Source organism: Hyperolius riggenbachi, chromosome 4 (assembly GCF_040937935.1).
Source record: "Hyperolius riggenbachi isolate aHypRig1 chromosome 4, aHypRig1.pri, whole genome shotgun sequence".
Classification (NCBI taxonomy): domain Eukaryota; kingdom Metazoa; phylum Chordata; class Amphibia; order Anura; family Hyperoliidae; genus Hyperolius; species Hyperolius riggenbachi.
The window spans coordinates 409,576,145-409,597,912 of record NC_090649.1 but is presented as its reverse complement, the minus strand read 5'-3'; the positions used below and the strand labels follow the sequence as shown (position 1 = coordinate 409,597,912).

Sequence of the window (21,768 nt, the reverse complement as noted above, 5' to 3'; positions counted from 1 at the left end):
TTTGGATCTTGGCATGATGTCTAGCTTTTGAGGTGCTTTTGGTCTACTTCTCTGTGTCAGATAGATCCTATTTAAGTGATTTCTTGATTGAAACAGGTGTGGCAGTAATCAGGCCTGGGGGTGACTACAGAAATTAAACTCAGGTGTGATAAACCACAGTTAAGTTATTTTTTAACAAGGGGGGCAATCACTTTTTCACACAGGGCCATGTAGGTTTTGAGTTTTTTTTTCCTCAATAAATAATAAAAACCATCATTTAAAACTGCATTTTGTGTTCAATTCTGTTATCTTTGACTAATAGTTAACAGTTTTTGATGAGCAGAAACATTTAAGTGTGACAAACATGCAAAAGAATAAGAAATCAGGAAGGGGGCAAATAGTTTTTCACACCACTGTATTTTGGGGATTGTAATGATCCGCTCAGCTGTCTGCACAGGCAGACAGCTGTTTGACCATTCCTTAAGTCTGAGGACTGCAGGTCTCTGGAAAAGAGACCTGTCTTTACTTTGCAAGTTTCAGACTTGCTCTGTCACTGAGGAATTTGCATACACTTGTCATGCAAATTGCCTAGCCACCTCCTTTGAAGGCTTGCAGTATAAATACCATGTTCTCACAGGATCCTTTGCTGGTCATGATGGTTTGTTCCTGTTAAACACTCCTGGAGTGTAAGCCTTGCTATTGTTTGCTAAAGATTATCTTAGAGTATTCCTTGGGAATGCACTAGGCATCCCATCTAGTGCAGTCAGGTTGTATTACTTGTATTGCCTTGTTCTGTTTCTCTGCCTCGATTGTCTTGTCGCCAGCGGCGGTCGACAGGAAATCGTTCTGTCTGTCTGGGAGTGTAGGCCAGAGCTGCGGTTGCTGCTGGCTGCTCCATCTGTCTGGATTGCATTCGCCCTAGTGGTAGTGGAAGTGCTTCCTTCTGTATTCTGCCTTAGGGGTGCTAACCAGAGCAGCGGTTGCTACTGGTAGCCCCATCTATCTGTCTGTCTTGTCTGGTACGAACGCTTGCTGTAGGCTCGGTGAGGTATCCGTTTAGCAAGCGTTTGCGTTCTCTATTTCGTGTTTGTGTACTATGGTTAGTTAGGGTGGCACGCTTATCACTGGGCGCCTAATGCGCGGTGATCGTGCTTAAACGCGTTCGCTGTTGTGAATGAGTACAGTGTTCGCGTTTAGCTAGCGTTTGTTATTTTCCTTGATGTTCTTATTGTTGTTGCTTGCTGTGCCTTTTGCTACTCTCGTGCTCTGTCCTGGTTAGTCTTGTGTCACTATTGGCAATCGCTACACTTGCGAGTGCGTTCCCACTTCATTTCCGTTGTTGTGCGTTCACCGTCGATGGGTGGCGACTAGATTGGTGGACACACATACATTCTATCTCTGTGCTTACTCAGTCTTGTTTCGCTGTTAGCAATCGTCATCTCTGGTGATTGCGTTCTCACTTGGTTTCCGCTGTTGTGTGTTCACCGTCGCTGGGTGGCGACTAGATTGGTGGACATATATACATTCCTTCTCTGTGCTTATTCAGTCTTGTGTCGCTGTTAGCAATCGCCATCTCTTGCGATTGCTTTCCCACTTGGTCTTCACTGTTGTGTGTTCATCGTCGCTGTGTGGTGACTAGATTGGTGGACACACATACATCCTGTCTCTGTGCTCTCTCTCTTTAAAGGATACCACAACTGACATGTGACATGTTGAGATAGACATGTGTATGTACAGTGCCTAGCACAAATACCTATGCTGTGTTCCTTTTTTTTCTTTCTGTGCCTGAAAGCAGGGCCGGATTACCGACCAGGCAACAAAAGCAGTCGATTGGGGCCCCATTCAGAGTCAAAGGGGCCCCATCAGCACATAAACCAGCCCTTGCCATCCTGTCAGCGGTGGCTGGATGGTATAATGGTTAAAGGGACTCTGAGCAGTGCAGTAACTATGGAAAGATGCATATCATTTTAAAGCTCTCTTTCTCCTTTTTCCAATGATATATAAACGGCTGCTCTATGCCTTTTAGTTTTCGATAGTTTCGCGATCGAAATCGCGGCCACAGGACGACTTTTCTCCAAAGTCAGCGGTGGCTGGATGGTATAATGGTTAAAGGGACTCTGAGCAGTGCAGTAACTATGGAAAGATGCATATCATTTTAAAGCTCTCTTTCTTCTCTTTCCAATGATATATAAACGGCTGCTCTATGCCTTTTAGTTTTCGATATTTTCGCGATCGAAATCACGGCCACAGGACAACTTTTCTCCAAAGTTGGCAGCTCGATTCAGCACAATGCAATGAAATATAAGGAACCCAGGGGGATATAATTACAAACATCATGCTGGTAGGTGTGAGGATGTAATGAATTAGTTGTGGGTATGCTTAAAGGCATATCCACAGGCACTGCTTGGAGTCCCTTTAAGGGCTCTGCCACTGACACAGGAAACCAGGGTTCGAATCTCGGCTTAGCCTGTTCAGTAAGCCAGCACCTATTCAGTAGGAGACCGTAGGCAAGTCTCTCTAACACTTCTACTGCCTATAGTGCGCGTCCTAGTGGCTGCAGCTCTGGCGCTTTGAGTCCACCAGGAGAAAAGCGCGATATAAATGTTATTTGTCTTGTCTTGTCAAATGATGCCGTGCGCTGCTGATTGTCTTCAGAGCCAGGCTCTCCTCCTAGGTCCCCCTCCTGCTACTGTGCGCTCTGCCGCTGCCCACTCCACCCTCCCTTCCCACAGAGAACCACAGCTGCAGCAAGAATGATAGCAGCAGATGGCAAACGCTCACTCACCTATCCATGATCCAAGCGATAGAGATCCCGTCATCTGAAACCCATCTGTCTCTTCTACAGTGCAGCCGCTCGCTCTGAACTTCCTGATTCTCAGATCAGACAGGAAGTAGGAAGTAGTAATAGTAGTAGTAACAGAGTGGCAGCACTCTAGAGGAGACAGATGGGCTCCGGATGACGGGACCTCTATTGCTTGGATTGCAATAGGTGAATGTGAGTCATCTGGTGCTGTCATTCTCCCCCACTGCGGCTGCCTTCTCTGCTGGACTATCGTATTCACTGGGATGGAGGCTGCATGGTGGCTGTTTAGTTTGGGAGGAAATTGGTTGTTCGGTGGTGGGAGTGGTTACGTAATTCTGTCTGGGGAACGGCTTCCGGTTTGGTGGTGTCCAGAGCTTTCTGCTATTGCCAGGCTGGAGATGCAGGGGGAAAGTGCTGCTGCTGTGATATTTGGCGCCCTCTTCACAGGGGTGCCCCAGCCTCTGAGTGCAAATGTCCCAGCCATTCATCTCTCACTCTGCATTTTGCCGCTGCTATTCCCTGCATTGTGCACCCACAGAGGAAAGCGTGCTGTTGCCCATAGCAACCAGTAGCTCGGCTGACCGGTGTGTGCGGCATATTGCTGTGCAGCTGCATCTTCTGATTCTATTACGACATGATGGTGGGGCCCAAATCAGTTACTTTGCTTAGGGCCCCATTTAGCCTTAATCCGGCTCTGCAGGCTGAAAGAGTTAAATATCAGGTATGTAAGTGGCTGACTCAGTCCTGACTCAGACAGGAAGTGACTACAGTGTGACCCTCACTGATAAGAAATTCCACCTATAAAATACTTTCCTAGCAGAAAATGGCTTCTGAGAGCAAGAAAGAGATAAAAAGAGGAATTTCTTATCAGTGAGGGTCACACTGTAGTCGCTTCCTGTCTGAGTCAGGACTGAGTCAGCCACTTACATACCTGATATTTAACTCTTTCAGAGAGAGAAAGAAAAAAAAGGAACACAGCATAGTTATTTGTGTGCTAGGCACTGTACATACACATGTCTATCTCATTATGTCACATTTCAGTTGTTGTATCCTTTAACCTTTTCGGGACCATGTGAATGAGATCCTACGCCGCACTTGTGGCTGTTCTAGCCTGATGCGGCGTAGGATCTACGCCGGCCCGAAATTTCCGCTCCCGACGCGATCGTGCGCACCCGGAGGGGGAGATCAAGCTGTCATATGACAGCCGACATCTCCCCCGAGTGATCAGCAGCCATCGCGTATGGCTGCTGATCACACGATCACTACGATCGCCGTCGGATCGTAGTGATCTGTTTGACAGCTGCGGCGGCAGGGGGGGAAAGAAGAGGATCCACTCACCTCCCTGCCGTTCCAGCGACGATCGGCGCCCCCCTCCGCTCTGGCCGGCATCTCCGCTTCATCTGACGTCAGCGCCGGTTCCCGGCTTGATGACGTCATCAAGCCGCGACCCGGAACTGCTCGTCAGATGAAGCGGAGATGCCGGCCGGAGAAGAGGGTCCCGTGCGGCTCATCGCTGGAGCCTGGAAGGTAAGTGAAGGCTGCTGGCAGAAGGGGGGGCCCAGGCCACCAAGGGGGGACACAATGCCCGGCAGCCACACACGGGATCCGGCCGCCTGACCCCCCCAAACGCGCGCACCCCCTTCCCGCCAAAAATGCCTGGTCCTTAAGGGGGGGTAGGTGGCCGGTCCCGAAAAGGTTAAGGGCTATCTTGCCCTGCATTGCTTCCCCTCGTACAATTCCTATCTGGCATCTGTGGCAGTACAGAGGGGTGTTCCTCTGTTCTCCACAGCTCCATCTGCCGACAGGAAGTCCCCTCTACAGGTGCATAGCACCATTGCTGGGTTCTCTCTGATTATACGCTTGTGGAGGATTTCCGCAGTGTCAGCGCGCATCCCGTGCGCTGACCACGGAAATAATTACACAATCGTTACAGGGATTGTGGAGAGAGGGGGTGTTTGGGTTGGCCATCGGGCGAGAGGATGGTTAGGGTTGGGCATTTTGTGTGTGTGTGTGGAGGTCGGGGGGGGGTCGGTTAGGGTTAGCCATTGGTTGGAGGCAGGGCCGGTCCTGGACTTTCTGCTGCCTGAGGCAAAGATCGTAAAGGCGCCCCCCCCCCCCCAATATTTTACATAACATTACATCCCCCACACAACCGACCGTGTCCGTGAAGGAAAGCCTGAGTGACGCAGCAAAGTGAGTGACTGACTCACCAGGGATTCAGTGTTGCCAACTCATCCCTTTAATTACTGACACATCTAAGTTATACAGGTTCTGGGGCTTTTTGCACATAATCAGTGCTTTAACTGCATCTACCTAGCCCCAAAACCTGTATAATTCATATGTGTCAGTAATTAAAGGGATGAGTTGGCAATACTGCAGGGATTGGGTCTCCCTCCGGGTCTGGCGGCGGCGAAGGGCGGGCATCCGCATCCAACATGCATCCTGCACTGGCAGGGGACAGACGGCTGCGGTCTGCGGCGGGCATGCTCCATCTCGGATCTGAGGGATCTCGCGCTGGGCCAGTGAGCGGCGGCCGGCGGCAGCCAGCCAGCCTCATCATCATCATCGTCACGTCGGCGGCGCTCGCTGCTCAGTGACTGACCATGACAATCAGCCGCAGCCAGGGCAGCAGAGCGGGCGGCAGCCGCCGCCATCAAATCAGCAGGCTTAGGCACTAGGCAGCGTCACCAGCGTGCAGCCTTGGAGGAGACAGGAGAGGCTGCAGAGCTCGTAGTCGTCGGACTCGGAGGCCGGCGGCAACAGTGCAGTTTCTAGGCTAAAATGCACCCAGGGCGAGGGTGTAAAAATTGCCCCTCCCCCCCTTCCCCCCCCCCCCCCCCCCCGGTATAGGTAGCCAGCTATAGGTCCCCCCCGAGTATAGGTGGCCAGGCATGGGTGAGCCAGTAAAGTTGCCCCCAGTATAGGTTAGCCAGGTAGTTGCCTCCAGTATAGGTAGCCAGTATAGTTGCCCCCAGTATATGTTAGATAGGCAGGCACCCCCCCCCCCGCTCCGGTATAAGTTAGATAAGTAGGTGCCCCCAGTACAGGTTAGCTAGGTAGGTGCCTCCAATATAGGTAGCCAGTATAGTTGCCCCCAGCATAGGTTAGATAGGTAGGTACCCCCAGTATAGGTTAGTTAGGTAGGTGCCCCCAGTATAGGTAGCCAGTATAGTTGCCACCTGTATAGGCTAGCTAGGTAGGTAGGTGCCCCCAATACAGGTTAGATAAGTGCCCCCAGTATAGGTTAGATAGGTAGCTTCCCCCCAGTATAGGTTAGATTAGGTTGCTGCCCTTCAGTATAGGTTAGATTAGGTAGGTGCCCCCAGTACAGGTTAGATTAGGTAGGTGCCCCCAGTATATATTAGATAGGTAGCTGCCCCCAGCATAGGTTAGACAGGTAGCTGCCCCCCAGCATAGGTTAGATAGGTAGCTGCCCCCCAGTATAGGTTAGATAGGTAGCTGCCCCCCAGTATAGGTTAGATAGGTAGCTGCCCCCCAGTACAGGTTAGATTAGGTAGGTGCCCCCCAGTATAGGATAGATAGGTAGCTGCCCCCAGTACAGGTTAGATTAGGTAGGTGCCCCCCAGTATAGGATAGATAGGTAGCTGCCCCCAGTATAGGTTAGATAGGTAGCTGCCCCCAGTATAGGTTAGATAGGTAGCTGCCCCCCAGTACAGGTTAGATTAGGTAGGTGCCCCCCAGTATAGGATAGATAGGTAGCTGCCCCCAGTACAGGTTAGATTAGGTAGGTGCCCCCCAGTATAGGATAGATAGGTAGCTGCCCCCCAGCATAGGTTAGATAGGTAGCTGCCCCCCAGTGTAGGTTAGATAGGTAGCTGCCCCCCAGTATAGGTTAGATAGGTAGCTGCCCACCAGTATAGGATAGATAGGTAGCTGCCCCCCAGCATAGGTTAGATAGGTAGCTGCCCCCCAGTATAGGTTAGATAGGTAGCTGCCCCCCAGTATAGGTTAGATAGGTAGCTGCCCCCCAGTATAGGTTAGATAGGTAGCTGCCCCCCAGTATAGGTTAGATAGGTAGCTGCCCCCCAGTATAGGTTAGATAGGTAGCTGCCCCCCAGTATAGGATAGATAGGTAGCTGGCCCCCAGTATAGGTTAGATTAGGTAGGTGCCCCCCAGTATAGGATAGATAGGTAGCTGCCCCCAGTACAGGTTAGATTAGGTAGGTGCCCCCCAGTATAGGATAGATAGGTAGCTGCCCCCAGTACAGGTTAGATTAGGTAGGTGCCCCCCAGTATAGGATAGTTAGGTAGCTTCCCCCAGTATAGGTTAGATTAGGTAGGTGCCCCCCAGTATAGGATAGATAGGTAGCTTGCCCAGTATAGGTTAAGTAGGTAGGTGCCCCCTCATAATGGCGGAGGGGGGAGCCAGAGCCGCGGTGAGGGCAGCCCGACCTCTCCCTCCCTCTCCCCGGGCCGCTCTCCATGCTCCCCCCTCGGACTGTAGGCAGCAGAGTTAGCGCGCAGGGAAGCGCTGCTGTACACAGCTGTTACTCACCTCCCTGGATCCGATCGCCGCTCCCGCCCTGCTGATCTCCTCTCTGCAATGTAGCCGCTGCTGATACACACGCTGCTTCCTGTTTACACAGGAAGCAGCCGCGTGTGTATCAGCCGGCTAGGCAGAGAGGAGACCAGCAGGGCGGGAGCGGCGATCGGATCCAGGGAGGTGAGTAACAGCTGTGTACAGCAGCGCTTCACTGCGCGCTAACTCTGCTGCCTGCAGTCCGAGGGGGGAGCATGGAGAGCGGCCCGGGGAGAGGGAGGGAGAGGTCGGGCTGCCCTCACCGCGGCTCTGGCTCCCACCCCCGCTATCACAGCCACGTCATCTGGTGCCGCCCCTCCACTTCCTGCCGCCTGAGGAACCCGCCTCACCCCGCCTCATGGGCGGGCCGGCCCTGGTTGGAGGGTTTGTTTGAGTTAGGTATTTTGCGTCTGGCATCGGCTAGGTACAGGAATTATTTAGAGGGTTGGTTAGGGTCAAGAAGTAGACATCGGTAGAGGGAGGGCTCGTGTCAGAACAGGGTTAGAGGTTAGTAAAATGTGGATAAAAATTACTAATATTTTGGAATTAAGTAGTGGAATATTGGTAATTTTACAGATATTCCACCAGTGACTTTCTCTGGAACCCAAATTACTGCAGTGCCCTCTTTGATGGTATGCATGCCATTCATGACACATGTTCATTTTGTACTTTTTGTAATTGTGTGTTAGTAGTCTTTTAACTATAATATTTTCACTTTAGTGCCCCATTAAGTGGGATATTCCTTTTAAAAATGTCTGTTTCTTGGCTTCAGTAGCTTTACTGTCACACCTGCAACAAGTATGAAGCCAGTGCTGTCAGAACACCTGATCTGCTTGCTTGTTGTGGGTCAGATGGTGGTGGAAGCAGAACATCAATGTGACAGCCAGGTATTTAGTATTTTTATTAGAAGTTTAGAGCTCCTTCTAAATAAACAATCTCCAAGGTGGTCTTGGTTACTCTCTTTATTTTGCATGGCAAAATACTGTATATTTGGGAAGGTCTTAGTATTATTATTGATCATGGAACTGTGCTGCAGCGTACATTCTGATGCATAGTGATATATCCCATGGAAAACTGCTAAAGGCTGAGTGCACACTTGGCAGTGCGTGAAAAGTCGCGTTTTCTGTCATGTGCAATTTTGCGTTTTTATTTTTTTACGTGTGTTTTGCATTTTCTTCCCGCACAGGCTTTTCTTCGTGCATTTTGTATGCGTTTTTATGTACGTTTGTATGCAAATCACTAGGAAGTCAACAGGAAACGGAAATGCATCAGAAAACATTGTTTTTCTTATAAAAATGCATGCAAAACGCATACAAAAGCAATACATTGCGTCACCATTGACTTTCATTATGTGCGTTTTAATGCGTTTTTGAAAATATGCAACAAAACCAGCGTTTTAAAAACGCGTATTAAAAATCTCATACACATGCGTATTTTCATACGTCCCATAGACTTAACATTATACGCATTAATGCTGTGTTTTACGCAATGCTAGCGTTTCTGCTTAGTGTGTTCCCAGCCAAAATGTCATGTGTATATTTAATATGCTTTTGCAACTATGCAGTTGAAATTAATGTATGTTCTTTTCATATGTATTTCAGTACGCCACAGATTATGTAACCTACACAAAAAACACAACTAGTGGAAACATTACCATTGAAAGGGTAAGTCATTTTTCTGATATTGTATAAAACATGACTCATATAATATATTGCCATATGATCAGATGAGTAAAGGTTATGATAGTCCGTACGCTTGTCATTTGGCAAGTTGAACAATTTGTAATGTACCCAGAAGATGGCAGTAAAGAGTATTTGCTGCAAATTAGAATAGCCAAAGCAAAGATAAAGTCAACCGCATCTTCTATTGTTTTCGATAAATGGCACCTACAGAAGGCGATTTACTATGGGAATGTGCAGTTAACAGTAGTGAGTTACAATTTTTTCAGGACATGAAGTGCACACAGTGAGCATATGAAGTCTGACTGCATTGCTGTTTACTGCATATTTCTTGTAAATTGTTAGTGTACCTATAAAAAAATACATGCTGCCATAATTAAAACTCACACATTTTATTTACCCATTTGTCCTGTTTATTGCAACGTTTAAAATGTTTCCCTGGTTCAATGTATGGCACCAATATTTTATTTGGAAATAAAGTGTGCATTTTTTTCAGTTTGTCGTCCATCACTAATTACAAGCCCATAATTTAAAAAGTAACTGTAATATACCTTCTTGACATACATATTTAAAAAAGTTCAGTCCCTAAAGTAACTATTTATGTAGTTTTTTAAATTGTGTGTATATATACTGTATATATATATATATATATATGTTTGGGGTAACTATTGGGGAATGTGAGAGGTAAGGGGTTCATTTTAAGTGTAAAAAAATGTCTTTTGATAAAAAAAATGTTTGTAGATGTAATGTTATTTTAAATATATATATATATTTTTTGGCCACAACATGTCCTTGCACATAACTTTCCTATGCATAGTATTACTATGCAAACAGGAAGTAATGTGTGGACCTGTAAGTATCGTTTCCCTACATTCCCATTCATTGATCTCCTGTCTAGCGATTGGTGGCAGTAAGGAGCGTGGGGGAGGGGGGGGGGTAGTAGCTACGTCCCTGCAAGAAGATATGAGGAAATGCAGGGACATAGTTACTCATCCCGGGGGAGGGGAAGTGGTTAAGGAGCTTGTAGACAGATAAAAACAAACTCTGCCACTAAGTGCCTGGATAAATCTAGGACACATTTGTGCCTAGAATAAGGCTTAGACAATGATACATATTAGGGTTTAATGTGTATAAGGCAATGTGTAAAGCATTGGCAGCTCCATGGGTTTTAACTATCACCTGTATGCAGTTGACACCCAGAGCTACCTCTACACCCCTGACCTATCCACCACTACCAGGGACAAGGTCTCCTACTGCCTATCAGCCATCTCCTCCTGGATGTCCGCTAGGTTCCTGAAACTAAACCTGGACAAAACGGAATGATCTTCCCACCCCGGCCATCCCTGATCCTCCCAGATGTGCATGTCACTGTTAACCACACTACCATTCACCCTACCTCTCAATCCCGCTCTCTGGGTGTCACCCTCACCAAAACCTCACAAAGTCCTGTAACTTTCACCTCCATAACATCTGCAAGATCCGCCCTGACCTCTGCCACCACCAAACTCCTCATCCATGCCCTCATAATTTCCCACCTCAACTATTGCAATGCCCTTCTGTCTGGTCTCCCTATGACCCGAATTGCCCCGCTGCATTCCGTAATGAATGCCAGAATTATCCACTCCTCCCATCGCTCCACCACGGCAGCTCCCCTCTGTGAATCCCTGCACTGGTTTCCTTATCCAGTCCAGAATCAAACAACCTTTTAGCCTATGGCATTGTTAGTGTGTGTGGTTTTTGATAATGGCAGTTGGTGCTGTCTGTTTTTTTTTTTCATCTCTGGCAGATGATTATATGTGGGCTGATTGTGGATCAAATAATATGAACAGATTACATGGCAAATATCAATAATTTCTTGATCTCTATTTTTTAATTCTTCACTTTACATTGTATTGATTCATTTTTTCCTTTTCGCTAAAGTTCCTCTTTAAATTTAACTGACAAACTACTGATGCATATTATGCTGCCTCATTTTGCTGGGAACCAGCTGGATTTTAATATTAAGCGCTGCCTTCATGTAATCCATCAGTTAAATATAATAGATCCTTCTTACTAATTTATAGAACATAATGCATGTTTTGTGCTCTGAAGTCATTTCCTATAAAAGCTGTTTTGAAATGAGATGTCCCTTGACTCACCTCCTAATCTCAGTAATTTCCCTTTGTATCTGAATAATAACATAGATTTTAGAGTGCAGACCAACATCACAATACTCTCATTAGGACCTTCTCTGGTCCAGCTAATGAACCAATGTCTGCAATATTACAGGAAACTGGCAATTAATAAGCATTTAATACCATTCAATGATGTTCTTGTTGGATTTCCTCAGAGGTCAGCCAGAAAGTTTTTATGGGCTGTGATATGAAAACAATTGAAGTAATTTGCAGAAAGTATCAGATAATTGGCACCATTGGTAAAGGTTAAGGCTCAGTGACCTTCCATGCAGGTCATTAGAAGCTGAAGTATTTTCATATATGAACTCTCAGAGGTACACCAGCTAAAGTGTAACGGCACCTTTGTAGAGAAAAGAATTATCTCAAGGGCAAATATATACTTAGCCAACTCTTATCCCCATGGTGCGCGTTGCCCATCTCGGTGTAGAACCTAGTTAGCTTTGTTGCCAGCTGATCGAGTGAAGTAACTGGGTGTGTCTTCATATGTGAACAGATATTTGGGATTTTTTGTTTTCCTCCATATGTCAGGAGGGAGTCACATCTATACCTAGATTGAATGAAAAATTGACAACAGAAAACTTAAGGATTTTTAGCAAGTGATGGGAAAATGGAAATGTAGGGCTGTTCTGAACATCAAAAACTGGAAGCCTAACTTTGAATCTTTTGGCTGAATATGAGCAGATAATATTGCCTGAAACACTACTGAATGTATCCTGCTGCTTTTGCCAGCAGTCACATCATCAATAAATACAAGAGAACTGGGTACATTAGCTGCCATACATGCCTATGCCATGACACTACCACCACCATGCTACACTGATGAGTTGGTATGCTTCGGATCATGAGCAGTTCCTTTCCTTCTCCATACTCTTCTCATCACTCTGGTACAAGTTGAGCTTGGTCTCATCTGTCCATAAGATGTTGTTCCAGAACTGTGAAGGCTTTATAGATGTCGTTTGGCAAAAGAGTTGGCAAACTCTAATTTGGCCTTCCTGTTTTTGAGGCTCACCATTGGTTTACATCTTGTGGTGAACCCTCTGTATTCACTCTGGTGAAGTCTTCTTTTGATTGTTGACTTTGACAAAAGCAGCAGGATAAATTCAGAAGTGTTTCGGGCAATATTATCTGCTCATATTCAGCCAAATGCTTCAGAACTCTTTCGATGGTGCCAGGGCCGGATTTACCCTAAGGCACTGTAGGCACGTGCCTGATAATGGAGAGGCAGCTCTCTCCTTCATTCCCTATTCAGAGCGTAAATGAAACCTTATTCACCCAGGCTCTCAGCATTCCACCGAGGAGACTTCCATTCAGTCAGTGGCACCTCTAGCTACCTAATACTTAGGTTCCTCTGGCTACCTAATACTAAAGGTCACCTGTAGCTACCTATGACGGGCATGGTAAGTAAGGGAGAAGTGACCGCTGGGACAGCCAGCACACGTGCGGTTTCGGCAGGGGTTTGTAGGTTCATGGAGGGCAAAGTCTAAGGTGCCAGGAGATCTGTAATTATAGGCTCCTGTGTTGTAAATTCAGGACGGCGCTTCACAGTGCAGATGGATAATCACCCAAAGCATACTGCAAAAGCAACCAAAGAGCTTTTGAAGGGAAAGAAGTGGAATATTATGCAATGGCTAAGTCAGTCACCTGACCTGAATCTGATTGAGCATGTATGTCACTAGCTGAAGACAAAACTGAAGGGAAAATGCCCCAAGAAAAAGTAGAAACTGAAGACAGTTGCTGTAGAGACCTCCAGAGCATTACCAGGCATGAAACCCAGCGTCAGGTGATGTCTATACGTTCCACACTTCAGGCTGTAATTGACTGCAAAGGATTTGCAACCAATTATTGAAATTATTTTTATTCTGTCCAATTACTTTTACTACCTTAACAAGTGGGAGGCACATATGCAAACTGTTGTAATTTCTACATCGTTCACCTGGTTCGGATGTAAATAGCCTCACATTAAAGCAGACAGTCTGCAGTTAAAACACATTGTGTTTGTTTCATTTCTAATGTTAGAATTGTGTCATTGTCCCAATATTTATGGACCTGACTGTATTTTATTAGCATTTATCAAGAATTGAAACTCATGTAATATCTCTTCACAGGTGCCTGTAGGTACAGAGGTAGAAGGAATGAATATTCTGGGACTGGTCCTCTTTGCTCTTGTCCTGGGAGTGGCATTGAAAAAGTTGGGACCAGAAGGAGAAGAGCTGATCAGATTTTTCAATGCTTTTAATGAGGCGACAATGGTTCTCGTGTCTTGGATTATGTGGTAAATTCATACAGGTGTTCCTATTTCCTCTGCACAGGACAACAGCTTTTTAATGATAACATACAAGGGTCAAGTACATATTGCAAAATCACCAGGCAGCACAGGGAGAATCAGCCTCCAGCTCTTCAGTGAAGAGAAACATAAGAATCAAAAGACCTTTTTATAAACCTACTATGATGTGCAGCATTACCTAGGTAAAGAATGAACCTACAAAGCATTAAAGGGGCACTACAGCGAAAAACTATAAAATTAAAAAATATGTGCAAACATGTACAAATAAGAAGTACATTTTTTCCAGAGTAAAATGAGCCATAAATTACTTTTCTCCTATGTTGCTGTCACTTACAGTAGGTAGTAGAAATTTGACAGAAGTGACAGGTTTTGGACTAGTCCATCTCTTTATAGGGGATTTTCAGGGATATATTTATTTTCAAAAGCACTTAGTGAATGGCAGTTGCTCTGTCCAACTGCCAAAGAACTGTGTAGGGAGCAGGGAGGCTGGCCAGCATCATTGTTTAAATCCTTTTTCGGGAAAATCTTTATAAAGAATAAAAGCCTTGCTGAGAATTCCCTATGAAGAGATGGACTATTCCAAAACCTGTCACTTCTGTCAGATTTCTACTACCTACTGTAAGTGACAGCATTATAGGACAAAAGTTCTTTGTTGTATATGTTTGCACATATTTGAAATTTCACAGTTTTTCGCTGTAGTGCCCCTTTAAATAAAAAGATCATCCAAAATATATTATAGTTACTGCACTATCTGCACAGAGTTTGTAGGTTCTTCCCGTGTCTGTGTGGTTCTAGCCAGGGCACTATCTGCACAGAGTTTGTATGTTCTCCGTGTGTCTGCAGGGATTTCCTCCAGGTACTCAGATTTCCTCCCACATCCCAAAAACATACAGATAAGTTAATTGGCTTCCCCCTAAATTGACCCTAGACTATGATACATACACTACACGATACTTAGACATAAGACTATGGTAGGGATTAAATTGTGAGCTCCTCTGAGTGACAGTTTAGTGACAATACAATATAATACTAAGTACAGCTCTGCAGAAGAGGTTGGCGCTATATCGTAAATACTAAATAATAATAATAATATACTTCCTTTGCCTGTGAAAAGTTAGTGTCGTGCACACATTAAATATCAGGCAGAGTCTTTTGTTTCTCAAAGTGACTATTATCTTCGGTTCATCATCAGCCTTTTTGTATAATAATCTCTCTGACAGGCATTGTATTGAATTAAGACCAAAGGCAGCTCCTGAACACACACTATTCAGAAGATATGGGGCTTAAAACTTTTGAAAGACAAAAAAATATATAATAAATATACATTTAAAATGGTATTAATTTTAATTTCAGCACTAACTAGAATTTTCTGTTGCAAGAGGTGCGATTTCAAATGTCATCACTTACAGAAAAAATCCACACAAGACACTCAGACTCCACTTAAAACCGTAACCAAGAATTGAACTTCATCCCAATTAGTAGCTGATACTCTCTTTCCCATGAAAAATCTATTCCTTTTCTCAAACGGATCATCAGGGGGCTCTGTATGGCTGATATTGTGGTGAAACCACTCCCACAAATGATGTCAGCGCCTCACAGCACTGAGGTACTGACATCACACTGTGGGTGCCTTGTTGCATTGTGGGAAATAGCAGCTGTTTACTTCTGCCAAAAACGCAAGCAGCATCTCCTTCCAGTGACATCACTTACCAGCACTCAAAATGTCACCATGTGATAAATGTCATAATGTAAATCAGGGAGATGAAAGATTTTACAATAAGCAAACACTGACTAAATCATTTATACATAATTATTGTAAACATTAAGCACTTTTTTTATTACATTATTCTTACTGGAGTTCCTCTTTAAGGGCAGTAGGTGAGCCAAGCAAATTAATTCCCTACAGCACTGTACCTCCAGAGCTGCTGGTATGTAGCATAATCCTCACTCAAAGTGGTATTGTCACCATAAAAATCAAATTTCAACAGCAACTGGTCTGAGTGTATTAAGTGATAAAGATGCTAATCCTGCATTCAAAACTTGCAAAACTTTTTCTGCTGTTATGGTTTGTAGTTATCACATACTTTAGGAGCACTGGCCCTAGTGCCAAACAGTGCCAAAGAGTTGAATGCTGGGAGTCCTTTTTATCTATAATATATTCCATTTATTTCCCTGCGTAGCTGCTTATCAGAAACACCCTCTGATTACTTGTGTTTACAAGCAAGGCTGAGGTGACTCAGTGATTGGATGTGTAAATAAAAAAAAGACAGTGCAGTTGTTAGTATACACATCAGTGGGAGTGTCTGAAGACTCTGGGAGGAGGGCAGCTAATGAATACCCAATGAGCAAGAGAAGGGAGGGGGAAAAAGAAGAGTCAGGGAGGATATGATGTCAGCATTAGCACTGCCTAGAATAGGATTTTCTGCTTTTCCTTTATAAAATGCACAGGAGTCATTATGTGTATAGCACAATACATCTGTTATGCAAGTAGAAGTAGTATTTATCTACTTATATATGTGTTTTTTATTTCTAGGTTAGCGTGGGTGTCACTTTTTCTTTAAAGAGGCACTGTAGTGACATAAAGTAGAATGCAGTAAATTATTCAGGATACCCACTTTTTTCCTAGTTTCAGCATCAGAAACACTTCCTACATTGCTGTATATTGAATGTAGCTCCGCCCTCCCAGTGTTTAGCATGGGCTGATTAGCTATGTGGAATCCCCTCCCCCCTCCCAGCATTCTGGGAGACCAGGTATAATTTGCACTGTGTTTGGAATGCACAGTAACCAAACATTCCGTAGAGATCACCTGGCACGACTAAAGAGGTCGCCACCTGCAATACATTTCAGAATGTAAATCAGGGAGAGGAAAGATTTTACAATGGGCAAACACTTTCTGACAACTAATTTATAAATGAATAAATAAGCAATTTTATTCATCACGTTATTTTTTCTATAGTTCCTCTTTAAGTTTCCTTGAAAGTACACGGGCCATATGCAATTCACTTTTTCTCCTGAGTTTTTTCCTAGGTGATATTTTTACAACTTGTCATAAAATGCTTTTTAAGCCACCAGTGAGGGGAAAAAATACTCAAAATAAATTTCATAGTACTTTTCACCAACTTTTGGGTATTTTTTTCAATTGTAAAATGCTGAAAAATTAGTTTAAAGAGAAGATGAAAATTATCTCCTAGGAGATAACTCAGGTGAAAAAAATAATTGCATATGGGCCCATGTGTCACTAAAGGAGACTAGAAACCTTTTTCTTGATTTCCTCATAGCCACACCCCCTTGCAGACAAGTGCCATGGCACTATGTTTCTGGAACAGACAGTGCCACAGAAGCGTCACAGCACTCATCTGCAAGGGGGCGGGTCTATGACCGTACAGCACATACGAGGCTCGGAGGGAGAGTTGAACAGAAAAGACCCAGCAGGTCATTTTAACTTCTTATGCTAAGGAAATATGTGTAATGCTTGACTTTATAGTCTCTCAGGCCTGGTGCGCACCAAAACCCGCTAGCAGATCCGCAAAATGCTAGCAGATTTTGAAACGCTTTTTCTTCTTTTTCTGTAGCGTTTCAGCTAGCGTTTTGCGGTTTTGTGTAGCGGTTTTGGTGTAGTACATTTCATATATTGTTACAGTAAAGCTGTTACTGAACAGCTTCTGTAACAAAAACGCCAGCAAAACCGCTCTGAACAGGCGTTTTTCAGAGCGGTTTGCGTTTTTCCTCTACTTAACATTGAGGCAGAAATGCATCCGCAATCCAAAATCTGCAGCAGCCCGGGAGTATGCGTTTCTGCAAAACGCCTCCCGCTCTGGTGTGCACCAGCCCATTGAAATACATTACCCCAGCGGATCCGCACCCGCAAGCGGATCGCAAACCGCAGCAGAACCGCTCTGGTGTGCACTAGGCCTAAGAGTAGTGTGAGTTTTCTAAAGAAATCACGTTTTTCAGATACATTTTGAGAGTGTCAATGATCTAACTTTTATACATAGGGCAGACATTGGCAGGACTCTAAAGGTGGTCACACACCATACAGTTTTTGAAATATCTGTTCAATTCAAGAAATGCAATCAATTTTTCTGACTGATTGTAACATTTCACAAATATGACCAATGTACCACACACATATGTTCTATTTTTCCCCAATTATGCTAAAAATTATTGTAAACTCTGAGCAAATTGCTAGGGTGTGAATATTAATACATTTCTCAATCTGACACACACCCTACAATCTTTAGAAAAATTGAAGAAAAAATTATTTTTTCGGGAGATAGGATCATATTTATCAAATTGCCGTAAAATCGGATCATTTTATTATATCGTGTGTGGCCACCTTTATGGTCGCCACTAATGATGCAATCTTTTTTTTCCAATCTTACCATTTCTTTGGCGTCCACTTACTATTTCCCGAGGGTGGACGCCGTCCCCCCTGGCATTTGTGGAGGGGAGCAGCGCAGTGGAAGGAGAGCTAGGAGCAGCGGTGGGGGAGGGCGGACATCTCCCCCCCCCCTCCCTCACCTTGGGGCTCTCCTTCCCTCGCTCTCCCCTCCAGAAGTAATGTGCGGGAAGCCGGCAGCAGGCGGGACTTACCTCTCCTCGTTCCGGCGCCGGATCTGCGTGCCGCTGCCCTGGTCTGGTCCAGACCAGACTTGCTGCACGCAGATCCGGTGTTCCGACGCTCCCCTCATGCTGGAGGGACATGATTACATATTCTGGGGACATATACCCCCTGACTACATATACTGGGCACATATACCCCCTGGCTACATATACTGGGGACATATACCCCTGGCTACATATACTGGGGACATAAACCCCCTGACTACATATACTGGGCACATATACCCCCTGGCTACATATACTGGGCACATATACCCCCTGGCTACATATACTGGGGACACATACATCCCTGGCTACATATACTGGGGCACATATACCCCTGGCTACATATACTTGGGCACATATACCCCTGGCTACATATACTGGGGACATATACCCCCTGACTACATATACTGGGGACATATACCCCTGGCTACATATACTGGGCACATATACCCCTGCCTACATATACTGGGGACATATACCCCCTGGCTACATATACTGGGGCACATATACCCCTGGCTACATATACTGGGGACACATACATCCCTGGCTACATATACTGGGGCACATATACCCCTGGCTACATATACTGGGGCACATATACCCCTGGCTACATATACTGGGGACACATACATCCCTGGCTACATATACTGGGGCACATATACCCCTGGCTACATATACTGGGGCACATATACCCCTGGCTACATATACTGGGGACACATACATCCCTGGCTACATATACTGGGGCACATATACCCCTACCTACATATACTGGGCACATATACACCTGCCCTGCCTACATATACTGGGCACATATACCCCCTGACTACATATACTGGGCACATATACCCCTGGCTATATAAACTGGGCATATATACCCCTGACTACATATACTGGGGACACATACCCCTGGCTACATATACTGGGCACATGTACCCCTGGCTACATATACTGGGACATATACCCCTGACTACATATACTGGCACATATACCCATGGCTACATATACTGGGGACATATACCTCTGGCTACATATACTAGGCACATATACCTCTGGCTACATATACTGGGACTACTATACTCATGGCTACTTATACTGGGGACACCTATAGACCTGGCTACCTATGCTGGGGGTACCTATTTTAGGGGAACTGCTGTTATGTCAGATTATGTGCATTTTTGTGGAACCGCTGTTATGTATTTTGGGGAATAGCTGCCAGATTATGTGTATGTTAGGGGAACGTCTGCTGCCAGATTACGTGTATTTTGGGAAACAGCTGCCAGATTATGTATGTTTGGGGGACCACTGCTGCCAGATTATATGTATTTTGGGTGTTACGTGTATTTTGGGTGATCCGCTGCCAGGTTTCGCGTATTTGGGGGAACTGCTTCCAAATTATGTGTATGTTGGGGGAACTGCTGCTGCCACATTGTCTATTTTGGGGGAACCACTGCCATATTATCTGTATTTTGGAGGAACTTCTACCAGATTATGTGTCTTTTTGGTGAAATGCTGTCAGATTGCATCTATTTTGGGGGATACACTACGGCAGAGCTCAAACTTCCCCGGCAGACCTTTTACATCACTGCTAAGGTCATGTATATTTGGCCCCACCCGTGACCACGCCCACATTATGCTTGACCACGCCCATTTTTTTGGCGCCCCATGTTTTTCGAGGTGAGTCCACTCACTTCTTTTCCCAGGACTAGACCCCTGAATATAAGGGACTGCCTAAAGTATCAATGCAATATATTCACTCAGTTTACTTGTCTACTACATAGATTTGGTAAGATTGGACAAAAAAGATCGGATCATTAGTGTCCACCATTAAAGGGATGACTCACGTGTCTTTTCTTAGGGTATGTTTACACATACATGTATCTAACCATCTTGTATTGTTATGCAGGTATGTCCCTGTTGGAATTATGTTTCTAGTGGCCAGCAAGATAGTGGAGATGGGAAACATTGTTCTCCTGGTGACCAGCCTCGGGAAGTACATCATGGCATCCATTCTGGGCCACATTATCCACGGAGGAATAGTACTTCCACTTATTTACTTTGCATTTACGAGGAAAAATCCCTTCCCATTCCTACTCGGCCTAATAACGCCTTTTGCAACTGCGTTTGCCACCTCCTCCAGGTAAGCTATGACTTCATTGCTGGTCGTGTAAAGCAAACACATAATGTGTATGCATAATGCACACCTTCCATTTACTCAGGAGGCATCTTGGGTTATTAAAACTAAAATCATCCCTGTCTTTTGTATTCTCTTCTGTGGCCACTAAAGTGACAATGATGTGCAAAAAAAAAAAAACTTATGAGATAATGAATTGTATGTGTAGTACAGCTAAGAAATAGAAAAGAGTCTCATATTTTTATTTAGTTTTTTTTATAATATAGCATAATTCTGTCATATTTGCAGTTTACAAACGACATTCTGTATATTAAACTATGAAACAGAAGAGCTGATGACCCCCTTGAACTTCTCTGCAGTAAAACCTTATCTGAAGTTGTCTTTTGTGCTGAATACACACGGTTCGTTCCCGCATCGAATGCGCCGCTCGATTTCCGACGAATCGATTTTTCCCGAACATTTCCGAGCACATTTCGATGATTTTTAGGTTGATTGCCATGTAAAGTATGGCAAATCGACCTAACGATCCATCGAACCGCGAATCGGACATGTCGGAAATAAATGAATCGATGGGAATCGAGCGGCGCATCAACGGGAATCGAGCGCGGGAACGAACCGTGTGTATCCAGCATTAGGCTCCCTGCACACTGCAAATCTGATTTGTGATTCCGATTTGCAATTCCGATTCCGATTTTTCCTGGATGCTATCAAAAGAAAAACGCAGAATAAACGCAGCATGCAATACCGATTAAAAATAGGAAATTGGAATTGCATGTGAAAATTGATTTGAAATCGGAATCGCATGTGGTGTGCAGGGAGCCTTACTGTATCCTTGATGTACAAGTGCTTCAGAAAATAGCTGTAGAGACCAAGTTTGATCGAAGAGCTCAGAGGAGCTCTTTTGCATAGATGACAACTGACAGTGGGGTAGCTAAATAGCTATGGGCCCTGGTGCAAGTTTTACATGCCCCCCCTCCCCCCCCCCCCAAGCACTCTATATATATATATATGTTACGGCCAAAACCCGAAGTTTGGCCATTTTGCGTTCTGGCCGGCCACTTCGGGTTCTGGCCGGTCAATGTGCGAACTGGCCGCGGTGGTGCGGCCAATGTTAGAAATGAAATGATTGCAGTAAAGATTAAAATATGTTCTGGCCGTCTCGCTGCGGCCAAATGTGTCAAAAGTGCTTTCATTTAATGAAATTAAGCCGGCGGCAATGTAGCAAATGAAGCCGCCGGCTTTCTCTCCTCCCCCTGCCTCTCTCTCTCCTGGCATCCGGCGGGATAGACTTAAGTGTTTAATATGTTTTCTATCCTCCTGTAATGCCTCTTTTTTGTCCCAAGAGTTTAAAGAGGCACCACAACAACATATTCAGGATCATTATTTGTATTCAGTATTCCCAATTCTATATTAATTATCCTCATCTCATATTTCAGCATCAGAAACACTTCCTATATGTATATATTGCTGTATGGCATGTAACCCCGCTTTCCCAGTGATGTGTCGCATAGAGTTGGGCCGAACCTCCGATTTTAGGTTCGCGAACTTCCGCGGAAGGTTCGGTTCGCG

The 21,768-nt window shown here is 45.0% G+C and overlaps 1 protein-coding gene across 1 annotated transcript in view; it reads left to right on the top strand.

Moving 5' to 3' along the window:
* The window catches only part of SLC1A4 (solute carrier family 1 member 4), a 102,398-nt gene that overhangs the window by 55,352 nt on the left and 25,278 nt on the right, over positions 1–21,768 (top strand). The window contains exons 3-5 of the mRNA XM_068232328.1: positions 8,924–8,986; positions 13,281–13,447; positions 19,972–20,205. Of these exons, the coding sequence (XP_068088429.1) occupies positions 8,924–8,986; positions 13,281–13,447; positions 19,972–20,205 (464 nt within the window). The remainder of the gene's footprint in view (positions 1–8,923; positions 8,987–13,280; positions 13,448–19,971; positions 20,206–21,768) is intronic.